This window comes from Amphiura filiformis, chromosome 11 (genome assembly GCF_039555335.1).
Source record: "Amphiura filiformis chromosome 11, Afil_fr2py, whole genome shotgun sequence".
NCBI classification, from domain to species: Eukaryota; Metazoa; Echinodermata; class Ophiuroidea; order Amphilepidida; family Amphiuridae; genus Amphiura; species Amphiura filiformis.
In genome coordinates this window covers 6,437,331-6,455,524 of record NC_092638.1, presented here as the reverse complement: position 1 = coordinate 6,455,524, position 18,194 = coordinate 6,437,331, and the positions used below count along the sequence as shown (strand labels likewise).

The 18,194-nt window shown below is 38.0% G+C and overlaps 1 protein-coding gene across 1 annotated transcript in view; it reads left to right on the top strand.

The window, feature by feature from the left end:
- LOC140163435 (DNA-dependent protein kinase catalytic subunit-like) overlaps positions 1-18,194 on the top strand; it is a 176,348-nt gene that overhangs the window by 142,012 nt on the left and 16,142 nt on the right. The window contains exons 59-65 of the mRNA XM_072186748.1: positions 2,551-2,725; positions 4,246-4,356; positions 4,995-5,083; positions 5,953-6,112; positions 6,918-7,381; positions 16,063-16,185; positions 16,777-16,953. Coding sequence (XP_072042849.1) covers positions 2,551-2,725; positions 4,246-4,356; positions 4,995-5,083; positions 5,953-6,112; positions 6,918-7,381; positions 16,063-16,185; positions 16,777-16,953 — 1,299 coding nt within the window. The remainder of the gene's footprint in view (positions 1-2,550; positions 2,726-4,245; positions 4,357-4,994; positions 5,084-5,952; positions 6,113-6,917; positions 7,382-16,062; positions 16,186-16,776; positions 16,954-18,194) is intronic.

The following is an 18,194-nucleotide window of genomic DNA, read 5'->3' as shown; positions in this document are numbered from 1 at the left end:
AGAGTCCGAAGTCGCGGATCGGCGCGGCCAAATCCGGGGGCCAAATGAAAGAAGATTTGCACACATTTTTATTATACAATTTATACAGTATCGATCGCATCATAATAATATCAGCAGTAAACTGAAATAGACCCTACTTGAACTTGACCCAAACGGGATTTTATTTGCAGATAGCTAAAATTAAGCACTTCATTTTATGGATTTTCCGAGTGACGAGTTTTGGGGGACCAGGCATGATGAGTGAAATTGACGGCCGTTTTTTAAAATAGGCCTACAACGGCAAGAACAAATCCCGCAGGAAAAAAAAAAAAAAAAGAATATCCAACAATATAACACAATGTGAACAATTCTACAAATAATTGTTAGCGAAATACTAAAAAGTATTATAATTTAGTACAACGAAGCCATCTCATTCAACTTGTGAAAGTGCGGACAACGAAGCCATCTCATTCAACTTGTGAAAGTGCGTCCGTGGATGAGTTGAGCCCGGGAGTTGAGACCGGGTTGAGACATTCTCTACGTATGGAATCTATGGAGTTCTTAATCGAAACACAGGATTTTATATAAATATTGTCGATCCAAATATTGGTCGATCAACGTACACGATGTGTATTTTCTCATACCCTTTTTGATACCAAAATTCATGTTAAATTTGCCGCGTGGCGTAAACTTGGACCAATGAAAAGCACCCCGTGGCTGAGCCACGATTATTGTACCACGAAAACGATGGCGGCTTATCGTGGCAGGGGCAGCCGGTAATATCGTACCTAAGCCACATGCGGCACGCTCAGACACGCTGCCAATTTTCTTAGACTTTAGAGCAGTACTGTAGAATATATTCTCTACCTCCATGCCTATACACAGTTTCAACATTGCTAGACTAGTTAGTAATACTGTAGGCATTAAACATGTTGAATACTACTATATCAAACATTGCACTATAACTTTGGCAAACACATAATATCACTCAAAATAAAATAATCTTGTCTGTGCTTTCATCCGGAAATGATTGAGCCATTGATGTGGTAAAACAGGCATGCCAGCACATGGTTTGTTTTCAGATTTTTTCAATAGTATAACGACCTTCGGTAAACATGTTTTGAGATGAACAAGTCTAGTACTTTATTTGCCAGTTTGAGGGGTTGTCAATTTAAACTAAAACTGCTATTTGCACAATGGTTGAACTACCATGACTACTGGTCGGTTCAACTGGTTGACTACTGGTAACTACTGGTCGGTTCAACTGGTTGACTACTGGTAACTACTGGTCGGTACAACTGGGTAACAACTGATCGGTTCTACTGGTTGGTGAAAATAACCACTGGATGGCACAACTGGTTGACTACTGATTAGTTCTACTGGTGGTATAAATAACTACTGGTTGTCACAACTGGTTGGTTTAAGTAATACCCGCCATTTGCTCGACCAGTTGTTCAACTGATGCATCAAGTATTCTACTGGTGAAATTGTGTATTTCAACCACTTTTCAATCAGATCCAACTAGCGACTGATTGGGAACCAGTAGGAAAATGGTTGGAGAGTCATTGATCAACCACTTTTCAACCACTTTGACAAGAGACAAACAACCAGCAATTTTTGTAAGGGTAGCCACTGAAGAGATTATTCCACTTGACTTGACACTTGACTACCAGATATTGATTGGTTTTGGTCAAGTGACAAAATTGTGTTGTAAACAACTGGAAGATCATTGCACCCCCGGTATGTCTCTGTTGAGGTTCAAATTTGGTTCATTGAGGAAAGTGTCATTTCCATATTAATAGATTCAAACTTCTTAACTTTTTACCATGATATGTGAATGATTTGAGGTTGCCAAGAGTAAGTAGACATGTCAGCGGCTATTCCATTTGAAATCCATCCGCCCCTATTGAATATATGCCAAGTGCAGACTGTATTCTTTGGGAAGAAGGAAGATGAAGGAAGACATGACCTTAATCTTCCACATAGGGAGTGTGAATTTTAAATGGGGTTATCTGAATGTGTGACTCCATTTGAAATCTACACCCTCTGTGTGAGAGATTGGGGTCATATCTTCCATAGGGGATGTATGGATTTCAACTGGAATAGCCCATCATACACCTACTGAGATGTTGATGTTTGTAATTCATGAGCCCCATTAGACAAGCATCAACATTCACTACAAGTACATTGATTTGTCTTATTTCTTAACAATTACGAAGTTTTAATATAATTAATAAACAACAAATTCAGGAAAAATATAAATTTTGCTATATTTGGAGCAAAATTGAATGTCAGAAATTACAAACACTGTACTATAAGTGCATTCACCTCCAATTGGAAAGTGAATAAATCCTATGGACATGTGCATGTTCAAAAATCTGCCAAACCAAGGGAAAGAATAATTTGTGATCTGAAGCACAAACTGTTTTGTTATCTAAAGAAGCTCTTTCTGTCATATATTTTCTGCATTGACTTGCTATCTATGTTTATCTCAGAGATCTGTGATGGTATAGTAAATTGTAGGAAAAAGTCTTAAATATACTCAAATTTTACTTCATTCACACAATTCAGTCCAACTTCAGTGTAGCCCAGAAGCATTTGAAGAATACCTACCGCAGCTTATCTGGTCATGAGGAGCTGAAACCATTATGGACACATTCCTATGTAAGAATGCATCAGAAGAAAGCTGTACTACTACAACCAAATGATAGGGTCACAACCATACTCACAACCTTTGACCCTCTTGGTAAGTCTGGATCATGTACCAAAGCTTTGCTGACCTTTTCCATAAGTGAAGATTTCAGTATTGTTTTCCCTAACTATCAACTGTCCCTTTTGTTTACTTGCATATGTTTTACACACAGCATATATCGGGAAATTTCCCTGCACAGAAGTCTGCTGTTGAGAATTAGCAGGACAGTGTTATGCAGTTATCAGGAAATCTCCTTCGCAATTGCTGATGTGTATGCCCAGCTTATCACATCAAAAGAACCATGTCACGCCAGCATCAAATGCTACGTGGCTTGATCATCAAATGAAATGCCAATATTTCACATCCGTAATTCAGTATTTATGTGGTTCATGCACAACATCAGCAAGAAAGTGCAGCAGAATTCAGATAAATAGCATACTCGTGTTCACACAGAGGATCAAACCTTCAAAGTTCTTGAATAATGACCATCATCATCATCCTTTGGCTATGGAGCAGGTGGCCATAAGATTTCAAAAAAAAAAAAAAAAAAGCGCAGTGATTTATAGTGCGCTAGGCACAGGCACAACGCCTAGACGTTGATCCACAAGCCTCAGCACACTTTACAGGTTGTCGCTGACCACTACGGCCCCACATCATTCCATAAACCATTAAACAACAAATCAGGGACTTTGCTGCTTCAAAAGCGCACACCCTAGACATTCCACAAATAACCATCGCAACCAGGATCAGCTCCCCGAGTTTCGTACGGGTTACAACGAGACAAATTAGCAGTAAGTTCCTTGTCCAAGGGAATTTCAAGCTAACTCAATTTTTTGTGTGGCTCTTTGTTCATGCCTTCATCATACCCCAACACATGTTGGACATAAGTTAAATTGAAGAGCATGAATGGTGGCCATCCAGGTCATGATTGCTGTGAGTTGGATGATGAATATCTGGGTCTTGGTTTCCGTGAGTTGGTATGTAAGTTGTATGTCTTCTGGAAGACGAAGGATGTGCCCAAAGAATCTCAGCTGGCGATTCCTTACATAGTAGGCTCAGTGTTGGTCATGGCATATATGTGATGTGATCAAGCAAAATCAGTTGCAAGTCGGAAATATTGATTTTCAGATACAGCCAAACAAAGGAAATAATTTCTTTTGTTGCCTATTGTTTTGGAAACACTTCACCTGATCAAAGCTTTAGAAATAAATGTTCAATTTCACTGGGGTTTTCTGGAAAATGCAGCTTTGCACATGCTGTATGAAATCGTGTAGAAAACTGAAAATTGAATATGCCCGACTTTAGACTGGTTTTGCTTGATCACACAACATATACTGGTGTGTGAGACATGATCATTCCATTTAATATTTAGCATGATCCTGCAGGAATTAGGAAAATATTTTGTGATAACATCTAGGATTTACAGTCATAAAGGAGAACGGTCACACATGTAGTGTGGAATAAATTCACTTCTGCAGAGATGGATAATTTATTATTGGTTCTTTTATAAAGTTAATGTCTTCCAGGGTTTGATATCTTAAACAATAAACATATTGTATCACTTTACTTCACAGCTAAATTGACCAATCAGCCAGCATTGACCTCTGACCCCTCATTGACCCAGACTCATCATGTGTTGACCAGCAAGTCGTATGAGCTGGTAGGCTTAGCTGTGCAGGATGGTGGTATGTATAATAAAGCAGCAATATTATTTTTGACATTCATGGTCAAGAAGATCCATGTTCTTTTGCATTTCAGCCTACATTCACAATTAAATGTTAGTAAATCATTGAACACACATGTATGTTATTCATGACTGTGGTGAAAAACACTTTTAAGTTTTAGATGAAGAAAAAGGGGGAAACATGTGGGAATTTGACAATTTAGAGTGGACACGAGGGGAATACACACATATTTTGTCCAATTTGTTTTGTCAAGACTCTGACTCCTCCCTGGGGTCCATTTCACTAAACTTATTTCTTTCATAACTCAAGTAACCTTTCGTAAAGTTACGAATATCCAATACTAGACATTACTTTACGAAGGGTCCTTGTAGTAAATCCCTATTACTTACGAAGGGTATCGTTCGTAAGTAAGTTTAGTGAAATGGAACTTACAACTCGTCGTAAGTTACAAACAATTTGGAGACTTACAAAGCTTGGTAAAGTTTGGTGAAATGGATCCCAGATATAAATATTGAACGGTCTCTAATGTTATGAAAATTTGATTCCTGTACATTCTGTATCATTTTTGTTTGTAATAAAATGAAAGATTTGAAATTGGATATAAGTAAGTCAACTTATTATTTTTTGTCATCGTTCAGGGTCAGAATTGGTGGAGTCACTGCGTGATGCTGGCAAGTTAGATAAGCTTCTAGATTATGCTGGTAGAAGCAAGAAACAACCTCATGAGGTAAGTTGTGTTATATCTTTATCATCTTCATCTGTTTTATATTTAGATCTAAACTCCTCTTCTTCTTAGGCAAATACAATTTGGGAGTTATCTACTCCATAAAAGAGAATGTGACATTATTAATCCTATTCGCAGATCGCACAGTCATCTCAAAACAAGGTTCTACCCGCAAAGTGCATGCTGTGTGTGCGTACGCCTGTCAAATTACCAAAAGCCTTCTGGTGTGTAGCTAGAAAAGCGCGAGAAACAAAAATGCACATTTTGCGCAAGCGTTTGCAAGGAGAACATCATTTTGGTAGCAAGATGGTGGATCTATGCCAGTACATGTAGCTTGCCATCAATTTTGATAGTGTCTGTTTAAAGCAGGGTGTTTATTCCAGACCATTGAGCTTATTGTTATATATTCACAATCAGAATACATATAGGCCTGTTACATGACCTGTTGAACAAATGTGTTCTCAAGGCTCAGAACTAACTTGGTGCAACCACATCTTAATCAGCTCTTATATAGTTTGAGAATGCTATAAAAAGCTGTTGAACAGATACTGCTTGAGATATATTCTGTAATGTAAATATATTGTACTTTGCTGAAACAAATGTTTTAAGTTTGGCTATTTGCATAGTCATGAGACTTGTTCAAATAACGCACATTTTGATTTGTTGAAGTAATTTAAATTTATAGCAACTTCATTTGATAACCAATCAGAGCATAATATTTATCAAAATAACTTGATAATCAGCCTGAGGTCGAGTATATGACATTTCAAAATGGGCTTGTGTATACTCATCGTGTAATGTCACATTTGATTGATTGAGAACTGGGTACATATTTTGAAATTTCGCTTCATATCTGTCAATTCAATTATCAGATTGCCAGAAGCTTACTGAGTGAGGCTCACACACAACTCAAGCAAGCAGTAAGATCAGCAGATGATGTAGCTGACCAAACCAAGAATAAAGACAGCATCACTGCAGCATATATGGCCTTTGTCAGCTTCTGTGATAATATATTGAGACAAAAAGATATGGGTATGTATTAGTGTATTCCATTATACCTGAGGTTGGATTCTTGAAAACTTTAAATACATGGCAAGGACTATTTTAAAAGCAAGTCGTACAACCTGTCACATAAAAAGAACCTGTCACCCAATGTATCACAGTTTGACCAGTGAATTAGGTGCAGATGTGGTAATGACATGCTTTGATTAGCCAATCAGAACCACACTTCTGTTATGCCGTAAACAGCGCCAATTTGGTAGACCGCTGAAGAACTTTGCTGAAAACTATAACTCTTCATGATTGGCACTTAAAACTGCTGAATAGAGAAGATAGCGTATAATACATTGTGTGAATGCTGCCATCTACTGAGGAGATCGAGCTTATTCTAAATTATGCAAACCAGCAAGTATGATAAGCAACCAGAAGTTTGTGAAACTAGAAGTACCCTGCAGGCATAATTTTAACAATTTTTGGTGTTTTATGCATGAAATATTTAGCTCTTGAGTGGTTTTGACCTCAAATGATGAAAAACCTTCACCAAAAATGTATTTTTTGTATCATTTTTCAGACAAACATCAGGTGGGGGACAAGCTCTGATCTAAAACAGGGATGAATGACAAGGAGGGGGTATTTGACTACAATTTTGTCAGAAGGAGGGGACCCTAGTCCTTTTATAGTATTGTTGAAAAAAACCCATGTAATTAGCTGCACTCTCAATTTCCAATTTCAATTTAAAGCTAATAATTATATTCCCAGAACAGTTATACATTGTAGCTTATCTCTAGTATCTTTAAAAACTGAAATAAACTTCTAGTTTGTTTTTCTCCATCTTAAGATGATGACATATCAGAGACGTTACCAGATACTGATTCCTACCCAGCCAGTATAGTCAAGTACACCTTACAAGCCATGAGATATCAATCAGTTGAAGCCATGCAGAGGTTCCCTAGATTGCTAGTTCTGTTTTCTTTATCTTTATTAGATGATGACACATCAGAGACGTTACCAGATACTGATTCCTACCCAGCCAGTATAGTCAAGTACACCTTACAAGCCATGAGATATCAATCAGTTGAAGCCATGCAGAGGTTCCCTAGATTGCTAGTTCTGTTTTCTTTATCTTTATTAGATGATGACACATCAGAGACGTTACCAGATACTGATTCCTACCCAGCCAGTATAGTCAAGTACACCTTACAAGCCATGAGATATCAATCAGTTGAAGCCATGCAGAGGTTCCCTAGATTGCTGCAGTTGGTTGAGACCTATCCTGATGTCATGGATCTCATGATTAAGCAGGTCAGTTTCAGTTGTTTTTGTACCCAGCAATATATTAGTAAGATTCCAATGGAGTGCCCAAAACCTTCATTCTCGGGTTACTAGGAGACCACCCACAGAGTTAACAATCACAATTTTGTGGGAAAATTGCATGGAGGTTAATGGAATAAATTAAAAGTTTAATGCGAAAAGTTTGTTCCTTAGCCTAAATGATAGTTGAGCATTCTACTCCTTGCCCCACCCCTACCTAAGATGTCATTTACAACTATATATATCTAGAACAGTAACCAGCCCAGTCAGTATTAGGGTGCAAACAGTTATTGCAAAAAAGTGTCCATGGTGAAGGAGGAATTTATTCAAGAAGTTAATTCACCAGATATTTTTGTCACCTGTATCATCTGTATTTTACATAAATAATATTTTCAACAGGACCACTGCCTTCAGCAGCCACATCCTGAATCTTTCTATGAGCAACTTTGATCCTTGTCCAAAGAGGTTACAGTAGGACTGTAAGGGAGACCATGTTCTGTCATTTTTGCTCACAGAGTGGAAAATATTATAGCTTTATAGATTATTTTGCCACATTCCTTATAAACTTCCAATTTGAAGCACACACATGTTTGGCATTGAGCCAAAAGTGCCAAGGTACAGTACTGCTCTAAAGTCTAAGAAAATTTCCACGCAAGACACGATCGTGGTTCAGACCACGATTGCCACGAACACAAAACTGCGTGCCGAGACTCGCGCCCGCACTTTGCAGTTGAAAAAACGATCGTGGCTTAGCCACACTGCCTGAGCCACGCAGCGTGTCCCGAGACACGATAATATACCGCTGTCGTTGAGCTGAGAAATGAACTCCGAACGCCCGAAAACAGCCGCGAAAAAACGGCATCTTAAACTAACATGGTATTCGCTATAACGGTACGGTGCAGTGCTGAATGCCTGATTAATCTTTCACCAAACTCAAAGAACTGCGAGTCGGCCTATCGCATAAAAAGGCTTTGCATCATGTCAAAAATAATAATAATCGTTGCAAAGTTATGATGAACGAATCGTGGAGCCCATTGAAGAACAAGTCTCGTCATATCATGGACCTTTACGCATTTTATATAGCAAACATTAAAACCACGGCCGATGAATATTTTTGTCCTTTTAACCCTTATCATGCGTGACGTCGAGACACGGGGTGTGAGCCCGGGTATGAGGTATATACACATGCACTGTTTAGGCCTAGATGTTATTCATGAACTTGTACCGGTGCATGTTTTATCACTGTTTATTATGAACGCAAAGATCAAAGTCGGAAGGCCATTTGTTCATACAAACATTACCGTACTGCACCTAATGTCTATCAAAAAGGATACAGTAGTTAGATTGAATTCTCTTCCTTGTTATTTAGGATTAATATTGTTATAATAACAATATTAATAAATTTGCAAGGAAGAGAACAGAATGTTTGAGTTGAACTAAAATTGCTGAAAATGTCCGAACCGCTGCGGCGACGGCTCCCGTGCATGCATCGGACATTTTCCATCATCACGTTAAAAAAGCCATCCCGCTTTTATAGGAATCATATAAAAGATGTCGGTTTTTTCCACCGTGAATCCTGAATCATAAACACTGCAGGAGATTGTTTGTTTCATCATCGTCATGCACTTACCTTTTCATCGAGCCATCATTTTTTGGATGATAGATAAATTCCCTGAAATCAATTTTCGAAAAAAGTATAGGCCTACACTGGTAGCTTAATAATAGGCCTATTTGTTGGTTTTCCGTTCCATTTCCATAATGATCTATCGCTGTATTGTTGCCGATTTTAATTCCTTTTTCTAATCTATTCCAGGTATATCTTCCAAGATCGAAAGACCGAAGCGGGGACCCAAGCTTGTTTCCCATCATGTTCAAGATTTAACATGTATGCATGCATGGATCAAGACCAGTTTGTAGCGAGTTTCAAACACATTTAGTTTTGGCGATCATAGCAATGCAGTGCTTCTTTTAATAATATTGGTGAAAAATGAAAACTCGCTTGCTGTCTCCCTCCTCCAAGTCTGAGCCAATAATAATCCACCATGAACAAAATCATATTGTCATTATTAAAAAAACAACAGAAAAAAACCCAATATGATAATTAGGTGAACGTCTATCCTTATTGTTGTGCCAGACATCAGCCACGTGGTTAAAACTTGATGCATACTGTATGTTATGTTGACAACATTCCTGAGATAACATCAACCGTTGCCATGGTATTGGATGTGAGACAGCTGGTTTTGGGGATGCACCATTAAACTATGGGGGGCACTTCGTGTCTTTCTCATTAAAATGTTGTTCATGTTTTAGATGTACATATATGTCGTGTTTATCTGATAGCAACGATCAAATCATTCTAAATTAGCCTATGAACAAATTGATTATTATAAATAATATGCCTGCAGAAGTTGAGCGCAAAATCTAAATTTTTAACTTTAGCGCTCATGCACGTGAAACTGAGTTGATGTACAAGATGTTATGGTATATGGGTTACTCTGGGTGGGCGCCGTGCATTGGCCAGAGGCGGCACCAATTTACCATGATTTATCGTTCTAATTATGAACAAATTGATTATTATAAATAATATGCCTGCAGAAGTAAAGTTGAGCGCAAAATCTAAATTTCTAACTTTAGCGCTCATGCACGTGAAACTGAGTCGATGTACAAGATGTTTAGGTATATGGGTTACTGTGGGCATGAGTCGGGTGTAGGGATGGTCATAGGCGCTAGGCGGCACCAATTTACCATGATTATCGTTCTAATTATGAACAAATTAATAATATCAATATATGCCTCCAGAAGTTAAGTTGAGCGCAAAATCTAAATTGTTAACTTTAGCGCTCATGCACGTGAAACCGAGTCGATGTAGCCTACAAGATGTCTAGGTATATGCGTTACCATGGTTACTGTGGGCATGAGCCGGGTGTAGGGATGGTCATAGGCGGACCCCAATTTACCATGATTATCGTTCTAATTATGAACTAATTGATTATTATAAATAATATGCCTGCAGAAGTAAAGTTGAGCGCAAAATCTAAATTTCTAACTTTAGCGCTCATGCACGTGAAACTGAGTCGATGTAGGCCTACAAGATGTTATGGCATATGCGTTTACTGTGGGCACGAGTCGGGTGTAGGGATGGTCAGATGCGGCCCAATTTACCATGATTCTTTTTATGTAAATGTTTCATTTGTTTATTATTTATAATTATGTATTTGCAACATCGGGCGCCGAGAGAATTAGAGATTTTTTTTCCTACAATGCGCCATGAGGGTATCCCTATTTCGACATGCATTAATTAATATTGCATATAGAGTCCAGCTCCGACATAGCCTATATTTTTCAGTTATTTTGGGCAAACCCTACACCCAATGACCCCGTTTTTTAAGTAGCCTACACTGAATGACCCCTTTTTAAACACTTAGTCCTCAAAATCGCTTTTCACATTCTCGAGCGCCGTGGCTCAAATAATCATGGTACAAAATGAACATTGAGTCGGCAAATCCCGCACGTACGTCTCTGTCTCACGCCAAGCAATTCCAAAAAGTTGACAGCCCTGTTATTATGCGCTTGTAATTTTACAACTTGTTAAAACTTGATTGTAGCAACATTTTCAAAAAATAAAATCAAACCAATACTTTCACGACAGGAAACCTATTTGTGATTTTAAATCAATTAATTATGATGTAGAGGTATCACCATGAGAAGAAAACATCAAATAAAATACCTTCTGACGACACAGGCGGTTGCGATAACACAGGAAAATCCCCATCTAGTGCATACATGTACATACTTGACCCGTTGATGACCTATAGTGGTAGGAGCGGGCGTGGAACCATGTACCATGTTTACCAGACGAATTGGCGCCTACACAGGTGTGCATGTGGTCACAATTAAAAGTCAACATCCAAAGTGTTGTGCGGTGGGGTGGGGAGGAGCTTTGATAATCTACATGTTAAATGATTGATGACATATGTTTTGAGCATCAATTAGGGAACAAACCAAAAGATCGATGACGTCCTATAAACGTAACTAGTTTCGTTTCTCAGCCGAACCCCTCCTTCCCTGCCAGAAACGTAATAATAATAATGACACATTCTTCAGACCGATGTTTTTGTACAAACGTAATCAAGTATTTTTACCCCCTCCCCCCTAAACGAAACTAGTTTCGTTTATAGGACGTCATCAATCTTTTGGTTTGTTCCCTTAAAAAATATAAATCTGTCATCTGTGCGTCTGAACTTTAAAAAATTAATTTGAAAAAAAAATCAATCAATCAATTTCCTGCCAATTTCAGTTAAACTGTTAAAGCAAATAAGCCAAATTAGTTTTGTTTGTAAGTTCTGATTTGAAGTAAAAATTGATAAAAGTTGATCAACCCAACCCGAAATTTATTAAAGTGATAATAGGGCTGCCATCCCTTGCATAATTACGCAATCACCCATCATAAATATTGGGAATTTACTAGGAAATTCCGTTCTTTGAGGGAGCACCAGTATGATACATTTTGTATGTGTGCAGTTGGCTTCACAATACACCAAATGACCATATAAAGCAGACAATTTTATGAGAAAAAATATTGAAATATATGAGACATTTTGCAATATTATGATTGAAATCGAAGTGAGATTATTTCCAACACAAGCTCCTGTATTATTTAATATTCTTGAATAATATACTAATCAACGTTGGCATGGGGAATATATTCATATAAAATTTATTTATTCATCAATCAACATCTCCATACACATCAAGTTAATAAGCAGAAAGTTATAAGAATATTGACAAAGTATAATTGTAACAATATGTAAATTATAGCAGTTGTAAGCTGTATAATCACTTCAAGTTTTGGCAACCTTTTTTCTTTTTTTTCTTTTTTTTTTTTTTTTCTCCTTTCAGCCCCTTCTTGACAATTCGGGTCAATTGTAGCCCCCCCCCCCATTCCAAAACATGCCAACAAAAAAATGCCCGACTCATATTTTGAGCCCCCTCCCCATCCCCACCCCCAAAGTCAAATGATGCGTCCCTAACATAATTCTACCACCCACACGTGTCTTTGCAATTGCTTACGCTCGAAAAATCCCCAGGGTCAAACGTGTAAACAAGTGGGAATTTCCGATCGTATTGCGCATGGGAAATATTAAGCCCCATCAGTTTATACAATGTGAATGCCGCGAATCATATAATTTGTTTACAGATTTTTTACGAAAAAAACCCTGATGTTTTCCTAATAATGTTACTACTACTAGGCCCGTTTTCTAAAGAAACATAATTATTGGCGACATTTCAGATTTACTAAAGAAAGCAACAAGAAGAAAGAAAATGATAATTAGGTAAAATACGCATGAAAATATTAAACTTCAATATTACAATCCCGGACTTGAGTTTAAAAAAAATACGCAAATTTAGGGGCTGGCATTTTCTTCGGAGGAGAGGGTCACAAATTTACAAAAAGTCGGCCAATAAAATTATGTAACCCCCGCTTCGCAACAACAAAAAATTTATGACCCCCCACACCACCGATACACCTTACCCCTAAACAAGCTAAAATTGTATTGAAATCAGTCTTTTTGAATAAAATAAACACACCGTGTTTGGTCAACTTATGACTCCTATTTTAGGTCATCAAAAATTTATCCCCCTATTTATGACTCCCTATTTTAGGTCATCAAAAATTTTATCCCCCCTATTTTTTACAACAAATTATGACCCCCTCCAGTATATTTGGAACCCACCATCCCAGACCCCCACCCACAATCACACGTACATACCCAACCAGTCAGTATAGCAATTGGTATAGCCACGCCCCGCTCACAGGAACATTAATTAAACCAAGGGTTCACCCAGCGGTCAAATTATGTTATCATTTACTTTCTCACGGCCCTAACTTAGCATGCATGCAGCATTGACCTAGTTTACGACAGTCATGCGTGCAAGAGCTGGGGATTTCCCCGGCGTTGTCATGGTTGTCGCAAACATTATCGCAAACAATATTTAATCTCGATGGAATTCTGGTTGTGCTTGGTATTGATGTGGTGACTTGGTACCATATACCATTCTCTCTTTCTGTCTCTCCCACCCTTCCCTCACTCAAATCTTAGTATAAATAAACAAAAAGTCAAATCACTCGGAGATTGCGATGTAAAAATAAACAGGGATTATTTTTTTTAATTGAAAATATTGTTCTTTTGAAATTAAAGTGTTTAAAACATGTAAATTGATTTACAGCTGAAGGTACGCACCATTAGATATTGTAGGAGGGGCTTATGGTAGTTATCTCTGGGGAGTTATAATCAGGCAGAATTTGGGGGGGGGGGGGTTGCATCCGAATGTGGCGGAATTTTTTCTAATGTATACCTTTTACAGAATTGGGTAGGGAAATTTTTATTTTTTTTTTTCTCATCAGTGGGGCATTTTTTTTTTTCATCTCACTAGTGTTTTTTTTTACCCCCCCCCCCCACATATCTAATGAGGCGTTCCTAAGTGGTAAATAGGTTAATGTCATGACATAAAAAATGCTGGGAGTGGATATATTATTGTGTAGGGGCGCACCATTTGATTCTCGGGGGCATGGGAGTTTTTGAAAAAAAAAACTTACCCACTAGTGAGACGAAAAAAACTTCGCCCACTAGTGAGACGAAAAAAAAAAATTTGCCTCACTGATGAGTAAAAAAAAAATTCCCCACCCAACCAAAAAAAAATTCAGCCTTCGGAGGCGAAGAAAAAAAAATTCGCCTGACCTAAACTCCCATGCCCCCGAGAATCTAATGGTGCGCCTTAATACATCATGCATGTCCCAGATGTCCATGTGTGTACGATGTGCATGATATTTTTTACCGCATTTACCACATTCCAGAGATATTTTTATACGCGGTACGACTGTTGTATTTGGCTATTATTTAAATAAATATAATTGGTCTTTCGGCAGAAATTATGACAATGACAACAACATAACATTCAATAAATCAATACAGTCTGCAGGATGATCTTTACGGGTGCGGTCTTGCAAGTCCTCGGAATCATATCTTGGCATGGTGCACTGGGTTGTTTGGACCGGGAGCTGCCGGCCGCTTGCGCATCATGGGCTGGGGTTAGTCACTGAAGACCGGGCTGAAGACCAAGGCTACTCATCCAGCTTCGTGCACTTGGCAAATAGATCATTTGGATGTACAAATCTTCGTGCACTTTATGCTCAACACTTAACAGGTGTTTTAACTTCTATTTGAGTTGAAACACACAATCGGCATGCATAATCTTGAACATTGCACGGGAAATCTAGAGCCGGAGTCCGGGACCTAGAGATTGGGTCTCTGGATTTCAAACTTGAATTGAATGAACTTGGAGTGCTATGCTTACTACTAGGCCCTATACTGGAATCATGCTGGAATAAATCAAAAGAGGAATTTAAAAGCGGCGAAAAAAACAATATGAATGGAAACATCACGGACGTTTACAAAATGGATAATTTTGAATCTTGTTGGGAAAAAACGGACGACAAATAGGGCCTAGGGCCTAATTGAAGGAAATATTACACATTGTAGCAAATGATTTCAGGAATATAATTTATTGAAGCCGGGGCAGATATGTTAAATTAATGGACTTGATAATAAGGTAAGATGCTGTCATTCAAGCGGTCTCAAGAGTCCGAAGTCGCGGATCGGCGCGGCCAAATGAAAGAAGATTTGCACGCATTTTTATTATACAATTTATATACAGTATATCGATCGCATCATAATAATATCAGCAGTAAACTGAAATAGACCCTACTTGAACTTGACCCAATTAAATTAAACAGGGATTTTATTTGCAGATAGCTAAAATTAAGCACTTGACTATAATGGATTTTCCGAGTGACGAGTTTTGGGGGACCAGTGTTCATGATGAGTGAAATTGATGGCCGTTTTTTAAAATTCCAATAGGTCTACACCGGCAAGAACAAATCCCGCAGAAAAGAAAGAAAAGAATATCCAACAATAATACAATATAACACAATGTGAACAATTCTACAAATAATTGTTAGCGCTTTTAAATACTAAAAAGTATTATCATTTAGTATAACGAAGCCATATCATTCAACTTGCGAAACTCCGTCCGTGGATGAGTTGAGACATTCTCCCGGGGACATTCTCAACGTGCGGAATCTACGGAGTTCCCGAATCGAAACACGGACTTCATATAAATATTGTCGATCCAAATATTGGTCGATCAACGCATTACCGATGTGTATTTTCTCATACCCTTTTGATACCAAAATTCATGTTAAATTTGCCGCGTGGCGTAACTTGGACCAATGAAAAGCACCCCGTGGCTGAGCCACGATCATTGTACCACGAAAACGTGCTTATCGTGGCTGGGGCACGATCGTGGCTGAGGCAGCCGGCAATATCGTACCTAAGCCACATGCGGCACGCTCGGACACGCTGCCAATTTTCTTAGACTTTAGAGCAGTACTGTAAGCTGCTTGCTTCAAGATGCAAGTTGTTGTTTGATTTCTGACCTTTGCCTAAAGATCCTGGAGGTACACTACTTTGGTCCTCATGATTGACAATACAGTATGGGGGTATTTTCTATAGCAGTTATACAGCGTCTTAACTGTCCCTCCCTGTCAACCCTCCTTTTTCATATGGTACCATAAAAAGTTTGACATTACATTTTGTTGTATTTTTTCACAGGCATCAACCGTACCCTGCTGGATGTTCATTAGTTGGATCAGTCAGATGATGGCGCTATTGGACAAGCCAGAAGCACCTTCTGTGCAGGGAATATTGGCAGCAATTGCTGATGATTATCCACAGGTACAGGCATTCAAATAGTGTTGACACAATATTAATAAGGAGATGCATCGTGTCAGTTTTCTGCAGTAATTAAATGAATGACACATATTAAAACATGTTAAAAAATTGTGAGTAAAATTTATTTTAAGAATTCAGACTTGGCTTAGTTTCTTTTTTCCTTATGTAAAGTGACATACATGTACACATAAGCCCTCATCTAACAAATTGATATCACTTAACCCCATGATGGACACTACCAGCTGAATTATTAGCTATTTTTTATTTTTTACAAAGAGGCCTATGTCATGCAATCAGAAATATGGTAACAATGAATATATCATGTAATTAACCAATCAGAGGCTCTGTAAGAAAGAAAGTATACTCTGATCAGCTTGTAATTCAGCTTTGAATTTTCACAGGCGTATATACTTAATTGACTTATGCAGTAACAAAAAGTGAATAATTCTCACCTATTACGAGCTGATCAAAGTATAGTGCCCATGGCGTTAAACAATGTTTGTAACGTGGGTCTACTTTTTGGCGTAGTGGTAAAAGCCTAACAATTCCTGCTGATTATGAGCTGATGAAACTATATATTTGTTTATCCTACAGGCTCTGTGTTACCAATTCAAGATCAGTAGTGAGGATTACATGTTTAGCAACACACCCAGTGATAAGAGGAACTTGCAGGCAGTGGAGAAGTTGAGGGGTGTACTGGAGAATGTGCCAATGATAGAGAACTTTATCAAAGCATTAGAACAGCTTAATAACCCTGATATGATATACAAGGTCAGTATGTAAAGTGTTGGGCAAACAAGGACACACACAAGAATTTTCACTCTAAACTGCGGACTTATCTGCAACCGAGGACAGTTATCAGTCTCAAATGTAAGCTAAATGCATTTGAGTGATACTTGCTCAAAACCGCGGACCACATGTGTAAAAAATACAGTCAGCAGTTGATGGCTAAAATTCCATTTCGTATAATTCACAAATAAAATCCACCATTTTAGTCCATTTTTTAGGCGATGAAAACACGCTACACACGTCTGCAGTTAGATAGCAATACACAATGTCCTTGGTTGGCAGCAAACACACACAGGGGTGTATGTTTGTAAACACTGGTAAACAAGGGCACACACATGAGAAACCTGTGTGTAAAAGTGGATGCACAAGAATCATGGGCATCCACAGTGTTACTAGATTAAAGATAGCATAAAATACATTATTATTATCAGAACAAGAGATGAATAATTATAGTTTGCATCTGACATCACCTGTCAATCAAATAATTTCTGAATGCAAGGGTAAAACAGCATGCGTTATGGTTGATTTTTCACCTTCAAATATACAAACCATCTCAAATGTTAGGTCTATAGGAAACTTTCTTTTCTGAAGACACCGTTTCGCAACAATGCCTAAAAAAGTTTTGCATTTCCTTTATGATTCCTTTTCTCCGATGAAGAGACCAGATGAATCAGTCTTCCTTTTACAAGCTACTAACCAATCGAAGGCTGTGATGAGTTGATCATCAGACGCAAACTATAGTATAATTTTAATCTATGGCTCTGATTATAACAACAACTGCAGTTGAGGTTCTGGGGTCAGTCCGAACTTGGATATAGTCTGTATATCTTCATCATATTGTATCTCTAAATGTAATGATGAGAAGTATATAAAAGTATAAATTTTCAGAATGGAAATGGTGCCAGGAATCAGTTGCGTAGCCAGGATTTTTGAACCGAGGGGGCACAACTTGTAAATGTACCGACGGAAATATTTTTTGCCGACGGAAGTTGTCATTTGTTGACCCAAATTTTTTTTACATGGTTTGAAAAAATGAAGAGCGAAAAAAAAAAAAAAAAAAGGATAATAGGCGATACCAACATAAAAACACACAATTTTTATGTAAAATTCAATTTCATTCACAATTTTTCATCATTTTTTTGATAATTCTCCCCTTTTTCTGTCACCCTGGGTGAATAATAGCCTAATGTTAACCCAAATTTTTTTTCACCAACACCTTCCTT